We start from the raw sequence: 25,824 nt of genomic DNA, 5'->3' as shown, positions 1-25,824 counted from the left end.
TGCTTCCTTTCATACTCTCCCTCATCCCCAGAACCTCCATTGAATCCCCCCTTCTCATCTCCTTCTCTTTATTTCCACCCCTTCCCCTTCTTCTCCAATGAATTCCCTTGCTAAATATCAAGTCACAAGGTGGCAAAGAGATTGCTAAGATCAAGTTTAATTCGAAGCAATTGGTTTGAGAAATATGTCCATTTGTTAAGTTCAAGCTGAATATGGTTTCCATGTTATATTCAGCTTTATAAAATAGAATATTAAGAGAGGGAAGATAGGATGAAGTGAGATCGGCAAAGGTGAAGGTCGTGGTAATGGAGGAAAGAGTAGAACAACGTGAGGGTGATGGTTATGATAGAAATTCGAAGAGAGAAAGAGAGAGAAGGAACGCGCCACGTGCACGATGGTAGTACAACCGGGAGGGGGAAGCTGTGGTGTCCTCTTACCTTCGAGTTTTGTTCTTCTAGTCATTTTATAACGGGGAATATGTCAGCACATTATGGGTTTATCTTTCTGAAGGCTCATGTAGCATATGGCTTGAAGATATTCCTGAGATAATCTTGGTGATGTAGCGAACCATGACATGTATGCTGTGATTTGACACTCGTCTCGACACAACAATGGAATGACAATGTACATAGTAGAGAGAAATACACAAAAAATCTTCTTTGTAACGAACAATCTGATGCGATTGAAGCAAAAAGACATATTCCCACTTCATCTGTAAGTAGAAGTTTACAGTCATGCGTATTCTATACAAAACTAGTACTACAGTGATTCTGTAACTTTAATCGATTGTCTAACTATACAATCACAATGATGACAAAAAATGGATATCAATGTAGGAAGAAAGAGATTTAGAACCGCTCCTGAAAGCATGGACGTGTTATAGAGCATTCTGTACCTAGTTCTTTCCATCCTGTTGCTGCTCATGCTACTTTATCTGCCAAAACCAACCGAGCAACTAAGTTGGCAGATTCCAAGTGGGAAGACTGGCAGTTTGACCAGCTTTGCTTCCAGAATGGTCAGTACTCCAGATCTTTGGTGATACCTATTGGTTACGTATATTGTGCCGCTCACATACTCTGCTGCTGTTTTCAGCCCACCACTTCTCTGCTTGTCCTTCGCTGAAACGTTTGCGACTGAAAAGAATAGATGTGCTCAATGAGGAATTTTAACTAGAGTAGGGAAGGATACAAGATATGCATAATCATGCAAGTAAATCACACTGCCATTTTTTGCATCATCCACCAGTTTCCATGGTCCAAGTTGCCTCATGGAAGCATTTTGGAAGGATGCTCCCCCACCCCCTATTCCCCAAAAATACAAAAATTTAAAAGTTGAAAAAAAGCAGCCTAGATTGGTTTCATTTGCTGACAAAGAAGAGATAGAATGAAACAAAAAGTGAAAAAAGAATAAAAACTAATACAGAGATAATAAAGGTCCTTTCACCACAATAGTCTTCGCTGAGTGAAAGAAAACCCTAAAACTCCTGCCCTTAATCTTTAATTACAGAACAAGTTTAACATCAATTAAACCCAGTCCTTAGACAATTAAAAAAGAAAATATAGAACCCACTATATATCCATAAAGCCAGGTCTGATATATCTAGAAACGTGCAGCATGCAGCCTCAGCTTTATATCTAGCTCTAAGATATTATTAAGGTTGTCAATTAACCAGCCACAGGGTTACATACTCTTTCTTCTCTTTCTAAAAGAGTCTACAGAAGCATAGACATTTTTCAGAAATAACAGGAGAAGTTGGATGATATGTAGGGTCGTGTACAGTTTTCACGACTTGGAAATTTAATCATAAATCTGACCAAAAAATTAGGTACAAAATAAATTACGTATCAGGTACGGTGATTCTATTAAAGCATCAGTGTCTTATAAGGGTATTCAGGTACCTAAATCTCCCTTTTTGATCACCTTAGAATGCTATATAGATATTATTTTCCTTATGCTTTGCAACTATTTTCATAAGTTCAAAAACACCTTTAAAAAGTTCAAACAGAAAAAAAAATTGGATACAGGTACTTAATGTGGTTGCTCAATTCTGCGCAAGTGGATGTGGATATCTAATATCTCCAATTTTAAGTATCAAGTACTTAATCCGAAACCACCCCATCCGTACACAGCCCAACAACAAGAGATATGTTCAACTAACCTAAAATCTGGTGAACTGTAGCTGATCCGATTTGCTATGACCAGAAAGCGAACCAACCTATACCCAACTAACCTAAATTCTGGTAAACATCCGATCCAACCCAATCCAGAAACTTGTACAACACCAAAATAACCCAAATCTGCAACAAATTGTAACCAACGCACCCCAAATATAACCAACCCCGTTTGCGCAATTCCTGCCTCTTTTTTTTTTTTTGGCAATTTTTCTTTTTACCCCAACTTCAAATCACTACATCCATTATTAAATACCAAAACATTGTTTTAACCAACTAGGGATAGCCTTGCAATTGGACATATCAAATGGGTCGGACTAGTTCGGGTCGGGTTGGGTTCTGAATAAGTTCAAATTTAGCTGGTCGGATCGTTTTTGAGTCAGCTACCTCAGTTTAAAGGTTGAAAATGCATTTCTTAGATCATATTCAATAGTGTTTCTAGATCTATATTTAGCTTTCACCGGGTTAAGATCGAGTTGGTTCAAGTCGGGTCAGTTTTTGACAGGTCTACTTGCAATTGTCACAAGTTTTATGTAATGAATCCGGACCCTCCACCTGTGCTCACTTACACACGCCGCAAGAAGAAGGGCAAATCAGTCCAGACGCAAGGATAACAAGGGCAAATCAGTAAATCAATCGGGTTAACAGAATTCAGGGAATATAATCATGGTTGACAGGTAGTGTCATAAGTTGTTAGAGAAAAAGGAGTTTTGGGGGGCAGTGAGAGAAATAATGATTGTATATAAAGGGAAGGAAGGAGAGAAAGAAAAAAAAAGCAGAAAATTGTCATTTGTCTTTAGCTATTTTGGGAGAGTCTGAGCCTCTCGAAAGCTCAGTGGTTACTATCTTCAATATCACAAACCTTTGGCTGATCTTTGATTTGTTATTACTTGCTTGTGCTAGTTGCTGTGGTGTTTTGTGAAGCAGGATCATTTCATTTGGTATCAGAGCAACGATCATGGCGCCGGCGAACACCTCACAAAGAGTGGATTCCCTCGAGGAAAAACTATCGCTCCTGGAAAGCTCTGTCTCTGAGAGGGTGAATCAGGCAGTGGAACGCGCGGTGGCAACCATGAAACAATCCTTAGTGGAACAGATTGTGGTTAGCCAGGTTGAGGCCTCCAAGCAAAATGGAGTGGAAATTCAGGCGATGGGGGAGAGATTAGAAGAGAGAATCGCCCGATCCACTGAGGGTCAGGAGATGTCGATCAGGCTGTTAAGAGAGGGCCAAGAGAAGATTCAAAGTGAGCTGCTCTTGATAGCCAATGTCCGGCGTGGTCAGGTGGTACAACCAGAGCAACAACTTGAAAGGAGCCTGAACAGAGCAGGGAGCGTTGTGAGAGGGGAAGGAGCCGTGGGGGAACGTATGGGCGGAGGAACTGGAGGGAACGGAGGTATAGGTGACTATATCTTTGCAGATGGGGGGTCTGGTGGTGGACCTGGCGGAGGGCAAGGCTCCGGTGGAGGAAGATACAGTGGGAGTGGAGGAAATTGGCGCTATAGAAAATTGGAGATGCCAATCTTTGAGGGGAGCGATCCTGATGGGTGGATTATGAGGGCAGAACGGTATTATTCTTTTTATGGGCTGAGTGAGAACGAGAAACTGGAAGCGGCGGTGGTGTCCATGGATGGTGACGCGCTCCGGTGGTATCAATGGGAGAACAAGCGACATCCTATTCGCTTGTGGGCTGATCTTAAGTTGTTCGTATTGCGTCAATTCCGGCCAACCCACACCGGGTCGCTTTATGAACAATGGTTAGCCACGGAGCAGACGACGACGGTGGCGGAATATCGCCGGAAATTCATAGAGAGGGCCGCTCCACTCGACGGTATTCCCGAAACGATACTCATGGGAAAATTTGTTAATGGGTTGAAGGAGGAACTTAAGGCTGAGATCAGGGTCTTAAATCCCATGAGTTTGGATCAGGCCATGGAGATGGCGGGTCGGGTTGAGGAGCGTAATAGAATATGTGGACCTAAAAGGCCCAGTGCGTCATTTGTAAGACCTGGAACCCCTTTTTCATTTAACAAAGGCCCGACCGGGATAAATAACACTTATAGGGTCCAGCCCAGCAACACCGGAATTCGAAGTTGGACTCCTAACCCCAGCGAGTCACAAGGATCGATTACTTCACCTAGATCCGTTGGAAGTACACCCACCCGAAACCTTGGAGAAGTGCGTAGGCTATCGGAGAAAGAATTACAGGAGCGACGGGCAAAGGGTTTGTGTTTTAAATGTGACGAAAAGTGGGCAGTAGGTCATCAGTGCCGGAGAAGAGAACTGAGCGTCTTGTTGATGGAGGGAGAAGACGAAATTCCACCGGAGATGGAGTATGGCGGCAGTGAATCTCCGATCTCCCCCACCGAGGAGACTTCCACTGAGGTATCTCTAAATTCTGTTATTGGTTTAACTAGCCCTAAGACTATGAAACTTCTGGGAAAAATTGGAGACCGTAAGGTGGTGGTGATGATTGATCCGGGGGCAACCCATAATTTTGTATCCTTAGAAGCAGTACGAGAATTAGAGATACCTGTGTTTGGGTCAAGTGAATTCGGAGTGTCCTTGGGCAACGGCGAGGCTGTTAGAGGCGTTGGTGTTTGTGAACAGATAAATCTGGAATTGGAGGGGGGAGTCACAGTGGTAGAGGATTTTCTTCCCTTGGGGCTGGGAAACTCAGATATTATTTTAGGGGTACAATGGCTCGAGAAATTGGGGATGGTTGTGACAAATTGGAAAACTCAGGAGATGCAATTTGAATTAAACGGGAAGGTAGTAAAGTTGGTGGGAGATCCTACCTTGGCTCGATCTCAGATTTCGTTGAAAGCCATGTTTCGAACCATACGAAAGGAGGGGGGAGGTCTCTGGCTGGAGTTGAGCCAATTGGAGGGTGAAGTGGCCGAAACAAAGGCCGATGAAGTGGTGCCAGAGTTCGTACAGGAGGTTTTGGGCCGTTTTTCAGGGGTTTTTGAAGCTCCTACGGGATTACCACCCCGTCGTGGCCATGAGCACTCTATAACTCTAAGGGGAGGCAGCAACCCAGTGAGCGTACGCCCATATCGCTACCCTCAATTTCAAAAAGACGAGATTGAGCGGCTCATAAAAGAAATGCTAGCTGCCCAGATCATTATTCCCTCTACTAGCCCATTTTCAAGTCCGGTCTTGTTGGTGAAGAAAAAGGACGGATCATGGCGGTTTTGTGTAGATTATCGGGCTCTCAATAAGGAGACGGTTCCAGATAAGTACCCGATTCCGGTGATAGATGAGCTCTTAGATGAACTCCATGGTGCTAGGTTTTTCTCTAAGCTCGACCTTAAGGCGGGATACCATCAGATTTTGGTTCGGCCGGAAGATACTCATAAAACGGCATTTCGAACTCATGAAGGGCACTACGAATTTCTGGTTATGCCCTTCGGGTTGACAAATGCCCCGGCAACGTTCCAATCATTGATGAACGACGTATTCAAACCATATTTAAGGAAGTTCGTGTTGGTATTTTTTGATGATATCTTGGTCTACAGTAGGACATCGGAGGAGCATCTGCGTCATTTAGAGGTAGTCCTACAAACCTTATCCGACCATAGTTTGTTTGCAAACAAGAAAAAGTGCGAGTTTGGGCAGCAGCGGGTTGCATACTTGGGGCATGTGATATCTGGTGAGGGGGTGGCAGTGGACTGTGACAAGGTTCAGGCTATGCTCGAGTGCGGACATCCAAAGAATATCAAGGAGTTGCGGGGATTTCTGGGGTTGACCGGGTACTACCGCAAATTCATTAAGCATTATGCCCAAATTGCCCAACCATTAACGGACCAGCTCAAAAAGGACTCCTTTGGGTGGTCCTCACAGGCTACAGAGGCTTTTGAAAGGCTTAAACAGGCGGTAACCAGCCCACCGGTTCTGGCTATGCCCGATTTCCGGAAAAGTTTCGTGCTAGAGACCGATGCTTCGGGATATGGGGTGGGTGCAGTTCTGATGCAGGAGGCTCGGCCAATTGCGTTCTACAGCAAGTTGCTTGGCCCACGAGCTCAGTTGAAGTCGGTGTATGAGAAAGAACTAATGGCCATCTGCTTAGCGGTACAAAAGTGGAAGCATTATTTGTTGGGACATCATTTTGTCATACACACAGATTAGCAGAGCCTTCGCTATATCACACAACAGCGCGAAATTGGTGCGGGGTTCCAGAAGTGGGTCAGCAAATTGATCGGGTTTGACTTTGAAATCCTATTTAAACCCGGGGCGGCAAATCGTGTGGCGGATGCCCTCTCTAGAAAAACGGTGGGGGGAGTGGAATTGGGGGTGCTCGTAACAACTCAGGGAGTGGATTGGGCTGTTTTGGAGGAAGAGATTGCACGGGATCCTCTCTTGAGTCAAATCAGGCAGGAGATTGAAGGAGAGGTGAAGGTTCATGTGGGGTTCTCCCTTGCTGCCAAGAGGTTGCTCTACAAGGGACGAGTAGTTATTCCTAAGTCCTCCACCTTTATTCCCTTATTACTCCACGAGTATCATGATTCTCCAGTGGGGGGTCACTCCGGCGAAGTAAAAACTTATCTGAGGGCTGCAGCCGAATGGTATTGGTTGGGTATGAGGAGAGATGTTTCTAACTATGTTCAGAAATGTCCAGTTTGTCAACAACAAAAAGTGTCCCAACAATCCCCCGCTGGGTTACTTCAACCACTGGCTATTCCCAGCATGGTCTGGGAAGATATTTCGATGGATTTCATCGAAGGGCTGCCTCTCTCCAAAGGTATTGACACCATTTTTGTAGTTGTAGACCGCTTCTCAAAGTATGCTCATTTTGTGGGTCTCCGACACCCTTTTAGCGCTTTATCTGTGGCTGATGTGTTCATCAAGGAGATTGTCAGGTTACATGGTTTCCCGAGTTCAATTGTGTCTGATAGGGATCGTATATTTTTGAGCAACTTTTGGCGGGAGTTGTTTCGTTTGCAAGGGACTGCCCTTAAGCGGAGTACGGCGTATCACCCACAAACTGACGGCCAAACGGAGATTGTGAATAGGCGGCTGGAGACGTATCTCAGATGCTTTGTGGGGGAGCATCCTAAGATGTGGGCAAAGTGGTTGCCTTGGGCTGAATTTTCCTACAATACATCACCACACTTGTCCACCAAACTGACCCCGTTCAAAGTTGTGTATGGTAGGGATCCACCAGCACTGTTGCGTCTGGGTAAAGGCCACTCTCCAGTGGATAGTATCGAAGAGGGACTCCAGGAACGTGATGCGATACTCGATGACTTGCACTTTAATCTCATTCGTGCCCAACAGATCATGAAGCAAACTGCAGACGGCAAAAGGAGGAATGAGACTTTTGAGCTGGGCGATAAAGTTTACTTGAAACTACAGCCATATCGTCAGAAATCCGTGGCTCACAGGAGATGTGCAAAGCTGGCAGCACGATTTTATGGACCTTTTGCCATCATAAACAAGGTGGGAAAGGTGGCTTATACTTTGGAGTTACCCCCTTCGAGTCGCATTCATCCAACATTTCATGTTTCGCAATTAAAACGGGCAGTGGGAGACTACCCTGTGTCTCCTACAATTCCTGCAGACGTGGGTCCTGATCTGGAGTTACTGGATGAACCGGAAGCATTATTGGATGTGAAGCAGGTGTCGGAGGGTGAGGGGAGCAAGACAAAGGTGCTGCTGAAATGGAAGAATGTGCCGGCGTTCGAGGCCACCTGGGAGGATATGGAAGCCATTGCTGCTAGGTTCCCATCCTTCCACCTTGAGGACAAGGTGAGTCTTTGGGGGCGGGGTAATGTAATGAATCCGGACCCTCCACCTATGCTCACTTACACACGCCGCAAGAAGAAGGGCAAATCAGTCCAGACGCAAGGATAACAAGGGCAAATCAGTAAATCAATCGGGTTAACAGAATTCAGGGAATATAATCATGGTTGACAGGTAGTGTCATAAGTTGTTAGAGAAAAAGGAGTTTTGGGGGGCAGTGAGAGAAATAATGATTGTATATAAAGGGAAGGAAGGAGAGAAAGAAAAAAAAAGCAGAAAATTGTCATTTGTCTTTAGCTATTTTGGGAGAGTCTGAGCCTCTCGAAAGCTCAGTGGTTACTATCTTCAATATCACAAACCTTTGGCTGATCTTTGATTTGTTATTACTTGCTTGTGCTAGTTGCTGTGGTGTTTTGTGAAGCAGGATCATTTCATTTTAATCCATAAAGAATAATAAAACCAATTGGAGGTTTGGCTATACTTCTCCCGAAAGTGATAAGATGATCTCTTCCTCTTTGAATCAAATATGGCTATCAGTTTATTACCAAACCAAAGACCACAGAAAAATTATCCCCGTCCCCTTAGCAATTTTTTCCTTGGCTAAAACCATCAGGCGTAGTAACAGCATATTCATGAGCTAGAACACCAATATGCCCATTCAAGTCTCTTCCAATCATAAGATTTTTCATTATGAGATACTTGGCTGAACTAGCACATCTGACAGACTGAAAATATCTAATACTTCCTCCGTTTCTAGAGACATGCAACGTTTTCGGCCAACACGCTATCTAATGCAATACTTTGTTCCTTACTTCCTTAATATCTTTAATTATGTTTAGATAAAAATTAAAAAAAAGCTTATACTATGAAAGTATGTATTAAGACGAATCAAGTGAGACCATACTCAACTACATATTTTCATTATACATTTGTAAGAGAATATGAGATAAGGTTGGTAGATGAATAGTGATTCCTATATAAATGTCGCATGTATTTAGAAACGGAGGAAGTACTTTTAAATAAGGCAATGTGTATATAAACAAAGACACTTTAAATTGCATCATATTCTGTTACAGTCATGCATAACCCGAAAGCCACTCATCATATCCTGTTATAATCTGTTTGGTACAAGGCCTACAAAAAGAATGTGAAAAAGGGAGTATCTGTATTTACTTAAAGCATATAAAGTTATAAAAAAGTGTCAAAAAAACAAAGATAGAAACTATAATAAATCATTTGTTTAAGATGATAGTATAGAATCACATGCATCACCACTCACCAGCCAAAAGACTAGCTAGTATCAACGAGAAGTGCAAGCGTTTGGGTGAGCATAATGCCAACTGAGGCGAAGCAGTCACATATTCGTACTTATTTCATCAAAGAACATGTGCACATAGATTGGAAATAGAGCACAAGCATATGAAAAACATGATATGCATAATGCTACTATCCAATAATTCAGCACAACTAGTATGTCATTCATGCAGAAAGGACCTAAAGCAAGGTTTTATCTCGATGGATTTGTAACTGATGCATAGTGATGTAGCAGTACCTGAAGCGCACCCGCTTGAGCTCATGACCGCCTCCTGGCAAGGAGCAAAGAGTTATGTATACACCAGGTTCATCTTGTACAACGCACTCTGCCTTTTCAGACTGCGCACTGGTTCCATTAGTTAGTAAGGCATCCACAGTCATATTTGACTCGCTTCTAGGAGACAAAACGCTAGTTAAATGGCTCTCATCAGAAACCTTTCTAAAGGACCCAGAGGATTGTGCACGAGAGTCTAATTTGCTGCTAGCGCTGTTTCTTCCTTGTAACTCTTCAGCCATCTCCTTCAACTGCCAGAATATTTTCAAAATTAAAACATCAGCTGGAACTGTCAGAGTGTGAGGAGCATAAGTTCACAGCCAGAAAGCAACTCTTGAAAATAACCAGATTGCATATGTTATTTGTTAAAAAGATGGATGAACCAAGACTAAACTAGACAGATAAAATTTTGAAACAAGTAGATAAAATGAGTGATCCTTCTGACACTGAATATGCTAATGACATGAATGAAACTAACCTGTGCAGTCAGAGACTTTATGACTTCCTTAGCAGCTTTAGATTTTTCAGTCTCATCTACTGCTATCACCTTGGCCACCTTAAGTTGCTTTCTTGTTCTCTCCAGTTCAAATTCAAGAAGCTTATTGTCAGCAGTAAGCTTTTCAACCTATTAATTTGATCAAAAATTTGGTCAGAAATGTATCAATTTAATAAAATGGGGTTGATGCTACAATGAAAATGAAAATTAATACAATAATTACGTTTTAACAAGTAAAGTTTGGCACATGAAAACAGAATAACGATGTTCAGGGTGACCACATAAGCATATTGTTTCTGTTCTAAGCCGCTTGTGCCTAACTTTTCGTACAATTTGGCACGTCTACTAATTAGGCCCTCTTTTAACGTTAGACTTTTTTACGGTTTTTGTTTCATCACAAGGGAAATTATCACTAAATAGATTTTCACTATTCTTTTCTATTGCTTCACATCAATCTTTTCTATTGCTTAACATCAATCATACACTAGCATTATAGTAACTACTAGTTTCAATTTTTTACTTACTGTTTCATCTGTTAAACTTTGCATTTGATTCTCAAAGTCAGAAAACTTTGACCATAAGTTCTCATTAATATAAGATCAAAATATTATCATGTGGGATCTTATTAGAGTTGGATTATTTTAATTTTCAACAATATTAACTTTTTTTTTATAATGTTAACAATATATGTAATCAAAGATATTAATGGTCAAAAGTATGTGTTGGACACTATGAAAAGCAAGTGTAACCATTAAAAAGAATACACAGGGAGCACTAAATATATTCATCAAGGTCTCTCTGAAAGCATCCATTTCAAGAGCACCAAAATAATCAACAAGGTCCATCATATAAGCTTCGGAACACTACCCATTTGGCACAGCGTTTTACATGGGAGTATAAGGCGGGGAATTTCAAAAGATACTATTGAGGAAATAGAAAAAAGTAGATATAATTGAAGATAGTGAGTAATGTATTAAAGAGAAAAGAGGGAAAAAGTAGATGTGACAGAGGATAGTCTGTAATTTTATTATATTATACTCGAGAAAGGTCCCACCCAAAAAAGAAGCAAAAGTATTTTGAGATATTCCACAATGGCAACATGGGAAATGTAGAGGTAGTGTGAACTAAATTGGATCGCTTACTTCCCTTCAATCCTAAAAATAGTCATTTTGGCTAAGCTTTATTCATCCAAAATACAAGTTATTTCACAATACCAATACAACATTTTATGTCAACTATAAATATCAGTAAGATATTATAATTTTATAACATCCAATACAAAACAGAAAGACACCTCACTTTAACAAAGCAACTTTAGCCAAATTAACTTCTTTATAACTGAGCAAATTGCTAAAAAGAACCTATATTTTCGATCAGAGAAACTGAGGAAGTATCTAACTGTACTCCACAAATCCAATCGTAATTAACCATAGAGAGATTCCTAATGGTCAGAGTATTAGTAGTTAGTCTATGACTCCGTGCTTTTCAAGGGTCTAATCAGGGAATCTCTTCACAATTATATGATACAAGACTACAAGTGCAGCATATTACTCGGCTCCCCGCCCCACCTCTACATTTCATTTAGCAAACACGACTCTCAGTTTTCCATAAATCTCTGTAACCAAGCCTACAGCTCTAAGAAATCCTGTAATATCCCGTATCTCATATATACACACAGCAAAACACAGTATACCATCTATCAACAATCCAGAGTTTATAATTATAGGGTCAACCTCACAAGTCTATGTATCTAGATTATATCTTCGAACTCCCTATCACTACTTTCTCTCTCTAGATAGCACATTATGACTAGCATTTACTGACTTAAATGGTGAAGGGGTGTTCCTGCAATAGCCATCTGAGGCAGTAACCTTTTTTTTGCAGGATTTCAACAGGACTTATTCATCATTAATACATCAGCAGGACTCTTCCATCTTGGGACAAGAACACCACTGACATGGTAAGGACTCTTGGCTAGACAAACTCCCCAAATTATACGTATAACTAATATCAATTTGAAAGGGTCTTGGCTTAAAATAATTTCTCTAAATAACTTTTGATTGGACAAGGTGATTGCCAACTAACCTGCGATGCGATGTTTCTCTCAGGAATCTAAGTGACAAAACCAGTGCTTCCATAATCAAGTAATTATAGGGTATATTCCCTGCACGTATATATATCTACTTGGAGTCTTGCACATGCTGACTGAGAGAAATCTTGCCAACCAGTTTCATGCAATGAGGGAGAGATGGTTAGCCGTCTTACCATATTTTCTAGAAATGCAACTTGCAAGGACCAATGGCTCTACTTAAACTCTTGACTAACAACAGTTACATGTTTCTATTGATGAGTAATAACCAATTAGAAGGATGCTTAAGTGGGGACCATGGATGCATACAGCACACATCCTTTTACCTCACAAGTCATTAGAAGTAAAATCGAAGTAAAATGGCCTAAGCCAAAAGTATCTATGAATCTCAAGGCAAATTACTGGCTTGGAAGTACTAGCTCTGTGATGAACCCTGCTTTAAGAGGATATAACTATCTTCAGTTTGTGTCCACAGGATGTATAGAGTAGAATGATAAAGGTACGATTAGTGGAAAACCGATTGATTGTAATGATGAAAGGAAAAGGCCAGAGGCAAAACATTTGTAATGATGAAAGGAGAAGGCCAGAGGCAAAACATTATCTGCAAGTAGCTCTGGTATTAGCTGTGTCCTTTTCACCTTATAAAATGTATTTTCTAAGTAAAATAAGTTCAGGTAAGCAAGATAATATTCAGAGAAGAACTGCTAAGTTTATTTCACACCTAGAAATAAGTTTGGATCAGCTCAGACACGGACCAATAAGTTTGAATTTTGAATTTTGAGTACACTGTAGCATTAGAATTTAGAACTATCTCTTCTTCAGCTAATGAGCCTGTAACTAGAACCATCAGCAAAAATGATAGGACTCGCTGTATGAAGAGACGAGAATAGAATTCAAAAGACACTGAACTCGCAAAATCAGGCATATGGGAGAATCACGACTACAAAATATTGTGGTGGTGATTGCAATTGCGTTAAGAGGGGGTGATGAGGACTATTACTATCTTGTGGTTGTGATTGCATTTGCAGTAAATGACATGGAGATGCAGATTGGCATCTTGCAGGACTTATGATATGGCTTTAATTCTAATGGATCATTATGGCTCATACAATGATATAATGGTAGTATGGTTTCTTGATGATGCTAGTCATATGGAAATGAACATATGTTGCTGCACCAATACAGAGGTTCTTTTCCTGACAAGTACTAAATATGGGATTATTATTGGTCTGAAAAACATTAAGAGGATCTGTTGATTCCCATATATGTAGCAATTAGGATTTCAGAAAGGTCAGCAAGCAAAACAAAGGTGTCGTTGGAAATTTTCCCCTTAGTTAAATGGGTGCAGAATCCAAAAAAGGATTAAAAAAATGGTGGAAGGGGACTTTTCAGTTCAGAACTAATTTTTTTAGATTTTGGGTCTTGTAGGCATGGAATGAACCTTTATTACAGAGTATTATCCTCACCTATATTACCCGGCAGAAAAGTGTCAGACACATCAAAAGTATTTGATAAAGATGAATGAGTTTTCAAAGTTTCCAAACGTTTATAGATATCCATTGATAAATGACATATTGGCCGCCACAAGTATGTCCAAAATTGACATACAGAGCTATTTATTGGCCAATACAGATGATAACGAGCTGATGTAGCGAATAGCGATTACAAAGGGCCATATAGCAATATAAGCCAATATAGGCTGATACAAGCCATCGACCTATATAAATTTCACACCAATTCAATTTGTGACCTCTAATGTGACACTGAAATAAGGTTTCCAAAATGCTCAATCATGACCTTATTTAGAAAACCCTAGCTCAAACTCTTTGAGTCAAATTAATTGTCAGTTTGAGTTTGCCAGATACCATTTTGGCCCCTGTTTCTAAGAATGTGAAAAAGTAGAGAGAAAGAAGTGGGAGAGTAGGTGCAAGGCCCAATTTTAGAGAAATATAGTGCCTTAAAAGGTATTTGGCAAATATAAAAAGTACAACTCAAAAAGGAATATATGACAATTAATTTGAGACGAAGGGAGTATTATCTACAACCATATCCAAGTATCTATATCTGTTCAAGGTGCTAGTTAGTAGTTATCTCTCTGACAAAAATACACCAGGTAAAGTGGATAGCCAGAGTAACAAAAAGCCTGACTTGTTCTTTCCAGAGGAACTTTTTGTCTTTTTCATTTCCAAGAAAGAAAATACAAAAGCTCATATTTTCAAAGCATGCAAGTCAAATGATCCCTCCTAATATGTTAGTATTTAATTTTAAAAAACTTGCAAACTATTAAAAAACTTCCCACGGTAGAATAACACGCAAACACAAGGGTTGAAGGAATTATAACATCAGTATAACTAAAAGGAACGCTCTGCTAAGTGCTAACTGACTAACCTCTGCTCTTAATTGAACGACTTCTTGCCTCGAATAATCAATTGTATCTTTTGAGTTAGGAGCCATGACTTCAGGAGAGGTAGGAACACTAATGGAAGTGATTAATGTTGATGATCCAACTGGACTGCACCCTTGTGAAACAGGTGATGCAGCTCGAGAAGCCATTCTGGAACCAGGAGCAGAGGCTGAAACTCGTTTATCTGAGGCTCCCAATATAGGAGATGAAGTGCTCGATTGATGAATGCTTCCAGGTTGAAAGAACCCACTGAAAATAGGAAGAACAGAGCTCTCAGCTTTTCCTTGTTTGGCACCACCCTTAGAACGATCACTATCAGTTCTCTTTAAGGAATTGACAAATGATAGTCCCGCATATTTTGGAAGTAATGTCTCCTTGTCTGCTCCTTCGTTGAACTTCTGAGGACCAATTCTACTGACGGGTCTAGGAATTCGCATATTCCCAGGTTCCGTTGCTTTCTTTAGTTTCACATAACAATCATCACAAACCCGGTAAGGCTTATTCATGTTTGGAGCCAAAGAAGCTTTCAGAGATTTGCGACTGCTGCATACTTTGCAAAACACCTGCCCACAGTTATAGCAATTGTGACGTTTCCTCCGGAAACCAAATGGGTTATGACAGCCCGTACATGTAGAATGATCCGTCCCAGAAACCCATTTGTGTTGACATATTGCAGCAGTGAAATTGGATCCACATGCTACACTCTTCACTTGGTTATCCTTCATGAACTCAACAAGAGTAGGTACTTTTCTGTGTTCATAATCTCCATGACCTAATTGCCCATTTGTACCTTTTCCCCACGTGAAAATTTCTGCCTTAGATGTTAAAACTGCAACATGATGAGATCCACAGGCAATATCTTCTACATAATTGTCTGCAATCTTACCCTCGACACAAACTGGAACCCTTCCGTCAGCTTCAGGACAACCTAATTGTCCATAAGCAGTACTGCCCATTGTATAAACATGTCCAGTAGTGGTGAGAGCTACAGTGAAATCATGTCCACAGGCTACTTTAGAGAAACTTATATCCATTAGCACTACTACACACTCAGGGATCAGTCTAGCTTCCTTGTCACCATGTCCAAGCTGGCCTTTATCACCCTCACCCCAAGTAAAGAGCTTCCCTGTTGCTGAGAAAGATCTATCGAAAGAGGCTTCACTTTCCAGCATGTCAACAATCGCAGCAGTATGCCAAGCACTACAAGCAACCCTCAGGGTTCGTTGTCCTTTTAAGGCCTCAACTTCCCTTGGAACAGAATAGCTGATGCGGTCTCCATGACCTAGGACACCAAACGTCCCATCTCCAAATGTAAACAGCGATCCAGTTGATAAAACTGCAGCAGTATGCCAAGGTCCACAAGAGACATAGGACACAGGCATACCATCTAGAGGGCCACATACTCTTTTAGGTACCCAGTGACCTGCCTCACTTCCATGTCCAAGCATACTAGAATTACAAGAACCACCACCCCATGTAAAAAGATCACCAGAAGTTGTGATTGCGCAAGTATGATATTCTCCACATGCAACCAGTTCAATATTCATGCCACTAAAACGGTCAATCAGCTTTGGATTGGACACATCAACTTCTACACCATGACCAAGCCTGCCTCCTGACTCCTCCCCCCAACTGAAGATTTCTCCTTGCCTGTTAACCAATACTGCATGGCTGACACCACAAGCTATATGATGAACATCAAGGACCACTGTTGATTCTAGTGCCTTGGGCAGATTAGCATCAAACTTGCCACTACGTAAAACTCCAAGGGAGCCACCACCCATGATGCCCTCACCAACACCTTCTCCCCAAATGAAAACATCACCCAAGGAATCAAAATCATCTAGAAAAGATCCCTGACTTGATGAACTTACCATGCTTGATGAGCTAATACGTAAATTGTCGGAACTAATACGAACATTATCAGAACTAATACGAATATTATCAGATGATGAACTTCGGCCCATAAAATTTTCTATGCTGACAGATGGCGGTAAGCTAGCTGTATAGCTGGATGCCTCAATCTGACTGAAGCTGGTCGATGATGCAGTATATAGTATTATGTCGGAAAATGCCTTCCCCATGCCAGTTTGTGGAGGACTCTCAAGAGGAACTTGACAGAGTGCATTCCCAGCATCCTAACGTAATGAAAAGCAAAGATACATAAGTCATAATTGCATGATTGGTTTGTATTCCAATATATGTAACACTGCGAGCAAAGTTTTGGGACAGACAAGTGGTGTAAATGGTTGATGAATTCTCCGGGTAATTGAACCATCAGCAGAAGTACTACTCTCCCTTGCTTCATTTCTCAACTTACGCCAGCCACTAGTCCCACTATTAGAAATTAGTGCTTTAAGACCAACAAACCACACTTCAGCTTCATCCTTGTCCTTGCATATCTATCAAAAGGCGAGCATAAAGATTATAAGAATTTTAAAAACAATTCAACTCGCGTGGTGCATGTCAAAGAATCTTTTGTAGATATCTAATACTTACACTGATATAGATCCAGCAATAATAAAAGATGGATCCTCAAATTCTAAACTTGGAAAATCTTTAGCTTTCAAGATAGATGACTCACCAAATCCAAAGATCTATCATTGTATATAAGAGAAAATGATTGATACTCCTTTTCAGGTCGAGGATATCGCTTAAAAATTGTCTGAAAAATACAAAAAAGAATCAGAAACTTCCAAAATTCAGCTAAAGATGTTCAAGAAAATTGAAAACGTATAGTGAACACAAAAACCGCACCAAAAGGCCGCGATAAATATCGCTTCCTTCTCGCGCGTCATCCATTATGTAAAGGTGACCCACTGCAATAGTACTGTGTTTTGTGTTACGTCCGTTTTTTGTCAAAATTAACTAAACATATCTTAGTAATAAATAATTTGGTTACTGTAAATTTTGATCAACAAATATATGACCCACTCGTAATATCATAAGTTTGTTCATGTTATGTTGAAAGAATACTTTTTAAACTTGAGGTCAAAAACGCATTAATATGAATTTATAGAAAAAGTCATGTCGTGTTGTCTCAAACGCAATTTATCCTTGATAGTAACTATTATATCTAACAGCTTTAAGCTAACAATGACCCATAAAATCTTATGTGTACAGCAAGAATCCTGATTTATATTGTAAGTAAAATGCTCATCGCCAATCATGAACAAGAGGGGAAGGCAAAGAAAAAGGTAAAGACCATAAAGGATGATATACTTCATCTAATATTGTTTATCTGAATATCTGCAAGTCTTTTTTCTAGGAACAACAGCTCAAGTTTCCCAAGGATGGCTTCATGCTAAAATAACATAGATGGTTGGCGTTGGAGTCACCAAAAAACGAAGAAAGCATATGAGGATAAAGCCAACCGTATTCTTGAAATATTTCCCTGCCAACACTGTAGCAGTGCCCCAGATTTTCTAATGAGTTTCCTGCTGTGAGCAAAATATAACTTTACTCTTTAACTGCTAGGGGGTAATTTTTATTACACATTTATACATGATTGAAAAGATATAGACTTGTTTAATACTAACCTCCGTATCTAAATAAATGAAACACTTCTACTTTTTAGGTGAGAGCTTTTGGGGAGAAGTGTGTCACATATTTAGATACGGAGGAAGTATTTCACAAGAAATGAGACACAGTGCATGCTAAAAAATTGGACGCACCCATATCTTCCAATTTTACCTTTTTAACTAAAATTTAGTCCATTATAGTCAAAAGTTGACAAGCTCCACGGTGTCTGTTCTGTGTTGTTTAAATGTAATGCACTTATGTACTTGGAACAATCTATAAATTACACAGATGGAAGATTAGACTTACAGTTCGTTGCCCAGGAATAATCCTTGAAACTTGACTGAGTTTAAGCTGCTTCTCCTCCCTCCCAGAATACCATATCAATACAGATTCATCCTGATCATACAAAAGCAAAGGAGTCAACAGACTTTAAATGACAAGATATCCCCCTCAATCACAAAAACAAAAGCTAACAAATTATAGAACTCTGCTTCCCTAAGGTGCAAGACTTAATAGGCCAACAGGGATCTACTTTTCAACCATAAAAAATAAAAAAAAAAATTGCGAAAGGTGAAACACTGACTTTTGTGGAAGGTATGTGGAAGTAGGATATGAGGAGATGAGGTTTATAATCAATGATGTACAGCAATGCTAAACAAAGAAAATACCAGCACTGCTGGAGATACGGAAGCAAGAAAATAAATGAAGTGCAAAAGCAGCTTCAGTGCCTCACAAGAAATCTATTTACCCTGAATCTCAGATTTAATCTTATCAGCAAAATCAAACCATCGGTACATATGATTTTAATACATCAGTACTGAAACCTACAGAAACAATGAACAGAAACCTAGTTGTTTACTTTAAATCTTTGAGGTTATGAAACACAGAAGGGAAGGGAAGCAACTTACATTAGATAGCCGAAATGGGCAGAACTTAGGCTTCCCTCTTCGCCCATACTTCAGCAAAGTTGCCCCTTTCTTCAATGCGGTAAGTGCCTGAAAATTGTTCTCAAATCAGAATAAGTAGGATGAAAACAAGGTTATAAGAGAAAATAACATCAAAAAAAGCTGTATGTCCATATCATGTACAGTAGCAACAGTGCAGACATCATGAAAGGCAAATAAGCATGATTGATTTGCAGCAATAGGAATTAATAAAAAAAACTCTTAACCATAAAAATCAAAGTTAATCTACTCCTTAAGTGAGCACAAGTTACGAAAATGAAGCATTCAGGGTTTACCAGCTATACATGAAGAAACTAATTCTGCATGACACCAATCTATGGATGGAAAATGAAAACCATCTAAGAAGAGAAACATGTTTTCGCCAGACAATATATTAGCATTAATTCAGATTGTCTCCAGTCTTTTCTCTGGTCTTGCTCATAAGATACCAAATCTGTTTTAACATTTCAGCAAGACATTATATGTAATATCCCGGAGGGGCGTTACATTATATTAACATTAATGATCAAGCATCCAAGAGACCAAGACTCTTTCACAGTCTCTTCAGCATGCATTATCTCATCAGGTAAAAGAGAAAGCAACACTACCAACACTCCCTTCAGGAGATTTGTTGTGTTCTTATGCCATATAACCCAAGGTTACATTGTTCCCTCACTCAACTCCTTCTTAGACCATAGGATCAAATGTCACATACTACAAATGTCTGCCACTCGAATGAATGGGTGTTATACATATTAGTAATCCATTAACATACAAAAACATTCAATACATCAAGCAAAGAACATCAATTTGCGAAACCATGACACTATACATTGTACAATTAGCATTATCAAGGATTTACACACAATAGTTTCGAATAGCACATTACATCAAAAGGAAAGAGAAAACTACCTGTCCAATGTCCCTTTCAGCCGGGCCACTCCTCTGTGAATCACCCATCTAAATTGCGAAATCCAGCGTTGTTGTGCTCTCCCCAACCTCGAAAATTTACCCATTTGAAATACTCCAAAAACCACTAATACTAATCCTAAAACTCAGTGAGACAACTACTAACCCCATAAAAGAACAATGCCAATTCTCCAAACCATCATTGCTTTCCTACCTCAAATATTGTGTATGCCATCATCATCATCAACATCATCATAATATTATTACTGCAAACTTCATTCTTCTCCAGCTTATTTACTTTTTTAAAACCCCACACAACTCAAAATTCGCCTAAACACAAACAAATGCCTAGAAAATCAACACTTATACCCTCTCCATGAACCCTAAATATCAAATTATGAACTAAAACCAACATCAACTTCCTAAAATTCCAAATAAGCTTAAAAATTTACCTCAAATTCCACCTAAAATCCACAAATTTCTTCCAAAGAAAATCCAACGAAAAAAACAACAATTTCTGATTATCTTCTACAGTTGCTCCGAATTTGACTTTTGAGCTTCAAAAACACGAATTCGTCAAATTTGCAGAGCTTTTTAGTCCGCGATCAAAGAAAAAAAAATGAAGAAATAAAATTCAAATTAGGTTGAAGTTAAACGTAACGTAAAATCTCTCTCAATGTTCAGAGAACAGAACAGAAGGATTCTCTTGTGTTTTCTCTCTCCTCCTCTAATGGAGTTGTTATGTTGTTTGTGTGTGCAACAATTGTAATTGTAATGTAAGAAGAATTGGACAACACAATCAAAATCAACAACAAAAACAAATGCATTGAAGTGTTCGTTGCGTTGTTGGAGTTGTTAAATTTGTTGTTGTTGTTTTTTTTAATCCATATGAGTCACGAAGGTAATAAAAAGTACAAAGAACGAAAAGCGGATTCAAACATGTGAGTTATCGTTCACAGCACCTCAATCTTAACCACTCGGTCGAGATATCTTTGATAAATTTGTTGTTGTTGTTAAACTTGTTTTATTTTGTTTTGTTGTTTGTAATAAAGGTGGGTGTTATTGGGATGCCACATAAGCTACCTGGAAGTTCTTTACAAGTCACAATCTTAATATTTGGACTTCCCCAGGCTATTTTCAGTAGGCCCAATTTAGATTACATTTTTGGGCCCACTTTCACTTGCTTTTGTTTTTATTTGTGGGTTTACTGTTGTTGTTTCTTTCCTTGTTTCTCGCTTTTTTTCTTTTCTTTTCAGTTTCTGTTTTACTTTTTTTTTTTGTCATAACTCACGTTGTTCCTGCCTCCTCTCTGTGTATTCTTTAATTAAAAAACTATTTCCTCATGAGTCCGTTCGTTATCGTTTTTTGTTTTCAGTTTTTTGAAAACTAAAAACAGGAAATCAGAAAAAGTAGTTTTTCATTTTTTAGTTGTCAGTTTTCAAAATCATCATGTTCCCAATAAGTTTGACTAATTTTTTTATATCATATGACTTTGAAAATCAAAAAACCAAAAAACAGAAAACCACAACAATATCGAACGAGCCCTCAGTTTTTTTTAGGATTTGTTTACTACAATAACACGAACTTTTGTCCGTTCTCTCGCAATAATACAAACTTTTGATTATTTTTTTAATAATACAGACTTTACATTAAAATTCGTCTAGTAGATCAAGTTGACTTGTAACCGGTAAAACTGGTCAAAAAAAAATTACAAAATGATATTTCTTCTTTCTCCCTCCTCCCCCAACCCCCCACCCACATGAACCATCTCACCTTGTTACATCCTACAACAAGTTAACAATCGGTATTGCCCTACTGGAGGAATTTTTATCAAAAGTTTGTGTATGGGGGCTGACTAAGTTCCATATCGGTCTACCTAGACCGATAAGTATCGTCATGGTTAACATGCTTACTGCAGAACCGTTGACTTCATCATACCGGTTTCACTAAGATACCCAGACGGTATCCTCACTGGGCATTACCCATGGACTTGGGCTTGATCTAGTTTCTATCTACATGTGCCTACGGGCCTAAAGATAAAACCTCAATAGAGGATAAAAGTATATCCCAAAGGAATATAACTGCGTCCAACCAATAGGAGCAGAGTCCTACTTGAACAAGGACTCTTACCGGCTCCTATATATACCCCGTTGATCTGAGTCATAAGGTACGTTCACAAACACAATCATACTCTACTTGAGAGCTCTCTTTTGCAGGAAATCAAACTGGCTTATATATACGTAGAAGATATTGGTTCACACCCTACCACTTATTCCATACCGGAACAGTTTGTATTATTAAAAAATAATCAAAAGTTTGTATTATTGCGAGAAAACGAACAAAAATTTGTATTATTCTTATTAAAAAATCCTTTTTTTTAATTGCAACACTTTTTTTTCATCAACTCCAATGCAAGGGTAGGAGAGAGGTAGAGAGGGGAAAAAAGAGAGGATCCCATGTGATTGGAGAGAGATGGAGAGAGAGGAAAAGCAAAAGTAAAATGTGTTGCAAGTAATTAATTATTTACATTTTAGGAGAGTGTTGCAAGTAAAAAAAAACGGAGGGAGTAATATGAATTTATCCATCTCGCGTGAGCGGTAATGATTAAAACTCTCAATTTTTGCCGCTTTCAATCTTCTACTCTTTCTTCTCTCTCTATAGATAACTTCTCCTTCCTCTGGTAACTTCTTTCATTTTCTATCTCATAAATTAAATTCTTTATTTTCTCTCTCATAAGTTCTTCATTTTCTCTATGTTCGTGATTGTACTATATCTTTCGGTTTTTTCATTCAACTCTATTTAATTTTGAAATAATATAGTGTACTTTGAAATTATATAGTGTATTTTGACATAATAGTGTTTTGCTGAATTTTTTAGTGTGTTTTGCATGATATAGTGTATTTTGAAATGATATAGTGTGCTTGACATGATATTGTTTTGCTGTATTTTTTTGGGCATGATAGTGGTGCATGATATAATGTTTATGGACATGACATAATGTGTTTTGACATGAATATAATGCATGTTTGTTCTAAACAATTGTTGTGTATTATTGAAGAAAAAAAAACGCAGGTTTTGGAAAATGGGAGTAAGTAGTTTGTAACGGGTCGGGTGCCGCACAATATTTTTAATGTGCACCGGATCCACACAAGTCGGATTGTATTTACGAACCATGTACAAGTTGTAAAATATGAACTAGTATTTGGGACTGGACGTTGTTCCGGGTTGAGATTGTTTTTTGAACTTCATATGCATTTGTTTCCCATTTTCATTAAAATATATTAAAGAAACATGATTAAAAGTTAGTTGATATGGTAATTATGTCATGTGTAATAGCAAGAGGTTACGAGTTCAAATCTTGTGTACACACTAAACAATTCATCTAGAATAATAAATGTGCTACGTGACGTGTATATATTGTCACGCACGCCTTTTAATATATTTATATAGATAGATTATGTTGGGTGGATATATATATATTTTTTCTAATTTTATAAAATAAAGGAAAAAGGAATTTTTAATTTTTTTATTCAAAATTCTTGACTTTCTTCCTTCCACCATTCTTCTTCCTCCCACTCCACAATTTCAGAAACTTCGACTCGGTTGCGCCACCACCAGAACCACCCTCCGTCACCGGAGCTCCCTCCCCAGCTTCGCCGCCGGCATTCCCCTGCTGCTGCTTGGGCCCACGATTGTGCCACCCCCTGCTTTTCTTGTTCTTTTTCCTTTATTTGGATCATGTTTAATATAATAACATAAACCATCCACTTATTATTTTGGGCTTTTTTGTAATTGGGTCAAAGAGTAATGTTTGGGCTTTTAATGTTAATGAATTATTGATACTGCTTGGGATGAATGATAAATATTACTTCTAAATCTTAAGTTTACAATGTTTTGGGTTTGATTAATAAGTAAATTTGGCTAAATAAATTGGTTTATTTGATGGTTAATGTTGGGCTATGGATATTACTAATGTTGCTAATAACTAATTCATAGACTACTATATATACAAATACTGTATATTAAAAGGCGTGTGAAACAATGTATACACGCCATGTGACATCTCTGTTACCCCACTATAATTGTCCAATGTGTACATAAGTCATGTCAATTAACAAAAGTAAAATGAGCTTGCAACAAGATTTGAACATGTGACCTCTTCCTATTATACATGACAAAATCACACAATTACCATCTTAACCAACTTTTAATCATGCTTTAAGTATCCACATTATTATATTTGTACTTTTTAAAATTTAAGTTTTCCTTAATACTACCTCTGTTTTTATTTAGTTGCAACATTCACCTTTTTGAACAAACTTTAAGAAATAAGAAAAGAGAGTATAATTGACCCACTTGCCCTGCTACTAGTATTGTAATTAAATGGGGAGAGTAGGTGAAGTATGGGCAATATAGTCAAATTATCCCAAAAGCTTTCCTAAAAAGGGAAATGTTGCAACTAATAAAAAACACCTAAAAGTAGAAATTATTGCAACTAAATAAAAACAGAGGCAGTATATTTTAGTGGGAATGGAAAAAAATGCATATCAAGTTCGAAAACACAATACCAAACCGAGACGACAACGCCCAGACCCAAATACTAGTTATAAACTAAATTATATCACTTCATGTTATTTGTTTTATTAAATTTTAAGGTACTACTAATATACACACTTTGTCAATCTTATAAACTTAACTCGATTTACTATTTAACTAATTAAAGGATTCTAATTATCTTGCTTAATAATATAATTTGACTATAAATTGTAACCTATATTTACTCACTTTATAACATTATTTATGCTTCACTAAGATCTATATCCACTTATAATGAAGTGATATGACTACGATATTCAATGATGAATTTTGAAAGATGCTTAAAAGTAATGAAACATGATAAATAAAAGTGAAAGATGGTTTTTGGCAGTATTCTATTCTGTTGATTGTGCACGTTCCATTCCGGCGGCTCTGTCACCTTCTGTTGGGGGACAATAGTCTCCCATGACACCCACATTCTGTTATGCCACCTTCCGTTGGGAGATAATAATCTTTCGTGGCTCCCGTAGCATATTATGTCACCTTTTGTTGGAGAACTACTATTCTCCGCGGCTTCTGTGATACTCACGAAGTTACCAATAAGAACGATTTATGACGATAAACACGATAAAGAGAAGAATTACTAAACTATGACCTGTTTTTGAAATGGTAGCTATGTGCTTGAAGGTAATGAGATGTTACGAGGTTGATATTACAGAGGCCATGGCAGTTAGACAAGCTTCGGTAGTTCGACGATTGGAATGGATGCAGGGTTGCGCAATGTGGTTTTGGAAACAGACAATATAAAGCTATACAACCATCTGGAAGACGGGTATCACAAAGAATACAAGCAGCTTTTTGGTAATATTGTGCCTGATATCTTCAACTTAGCAAGACAATGTTCTATTAATTTTTCTTTGGTTAGGAGATGTGGTAATAGTGTTGCACATAAGTGATAGGGTATAAATCTATTCCTGGGGCCTCAACCATCAGCTTAAGCTTTTGGTTGAGTTGGTCCTTTGACATGGTATCAAGAGCCAGCGTGACATAAAGGTCACAGGTTCGAATCTCATCCACCCCTCCTTTCTCAGTGGAATATTTAGCGCCAGGTATGAGGGAGACCTGTGCTGCATCCACACTTCAATCCCAAAGAGCTCTTGCGTGAGGGGGCGTGATAGAGTATAAATCTATTCCTGGGGCCTCAACCATCAGCTTAAGCTTTTGGTTGAGTTGGTCCTTTGACAATAAGCTTGCTCATGTTAGTAAAAAGTTTGAGGATTTGAGAATCACGACAGAGGAAGTGCCCATTGAGGCCACTATGGATGTAATGACCGATAATGTTGTGGATTCTGAATAATTGAAACTTTCTTGTAAAAGAAAAAGAAAAAGACAAGTGTTGCACTATTAGAACACTAGTCTTAC

At 38.8% G+C, this 25,824-nt stretch overlaps 1 protein-coding gene across 1 annotated transcript; it reads right to left on the bottom strand.

Annotated features, from left to right (window-relative positions):
• Window positions 1-682: 682 nt before the first annotated feature.
• LOC104897942 (hypothetical protein) lies at window positions 683-20,730 on the bottom strand. Its single transcript, XM_010684919.4, has 9 exons — window positions 19,870-20,730; window positions 18,922-19,008; window positions 18,320-18,409; window positions 17,076-17,156; window positions 16,726-16,893; window positions 14,476-16,629; window positions 9,981-10,127; window positions 9,467-9,753; window positions 683-1,133 (listed from the first exon to the last, which is right to left on the bottom strand). Exons 1-9 carry the CDS (start codon window positions 19,915-19,917, stop codon window positions 1,043-1,045), a joined length of 3,153 nt encoding a protein of 1,050 aa, XP_010683221.2. The 5' UTR covers window positions 19,918-20,730; the 3' UTR covers window positions 683-1,042.
• Between the last annotated feature and the right edge of the window lie 5,094 nt (window positions 20,731-25,824).

Source organism: Beta vulgaris, chromosome 6 (genome assembly GCF_026745355.1).
Source record: "Beta vulgaris subsp. vulgaris cultivar EL10 chromosome 6, EL10.2, whole genome shotgun sequence".
NCBI lineage: Eukaryota > Viridiplantae > Streptophyta > Magnoliopsida > Caryophyllales > Amaranthaceae > Beta > Beta vulgaris.
This window is presented reverse-complemented; position numbering and strand designations above follow the sequence as displayed.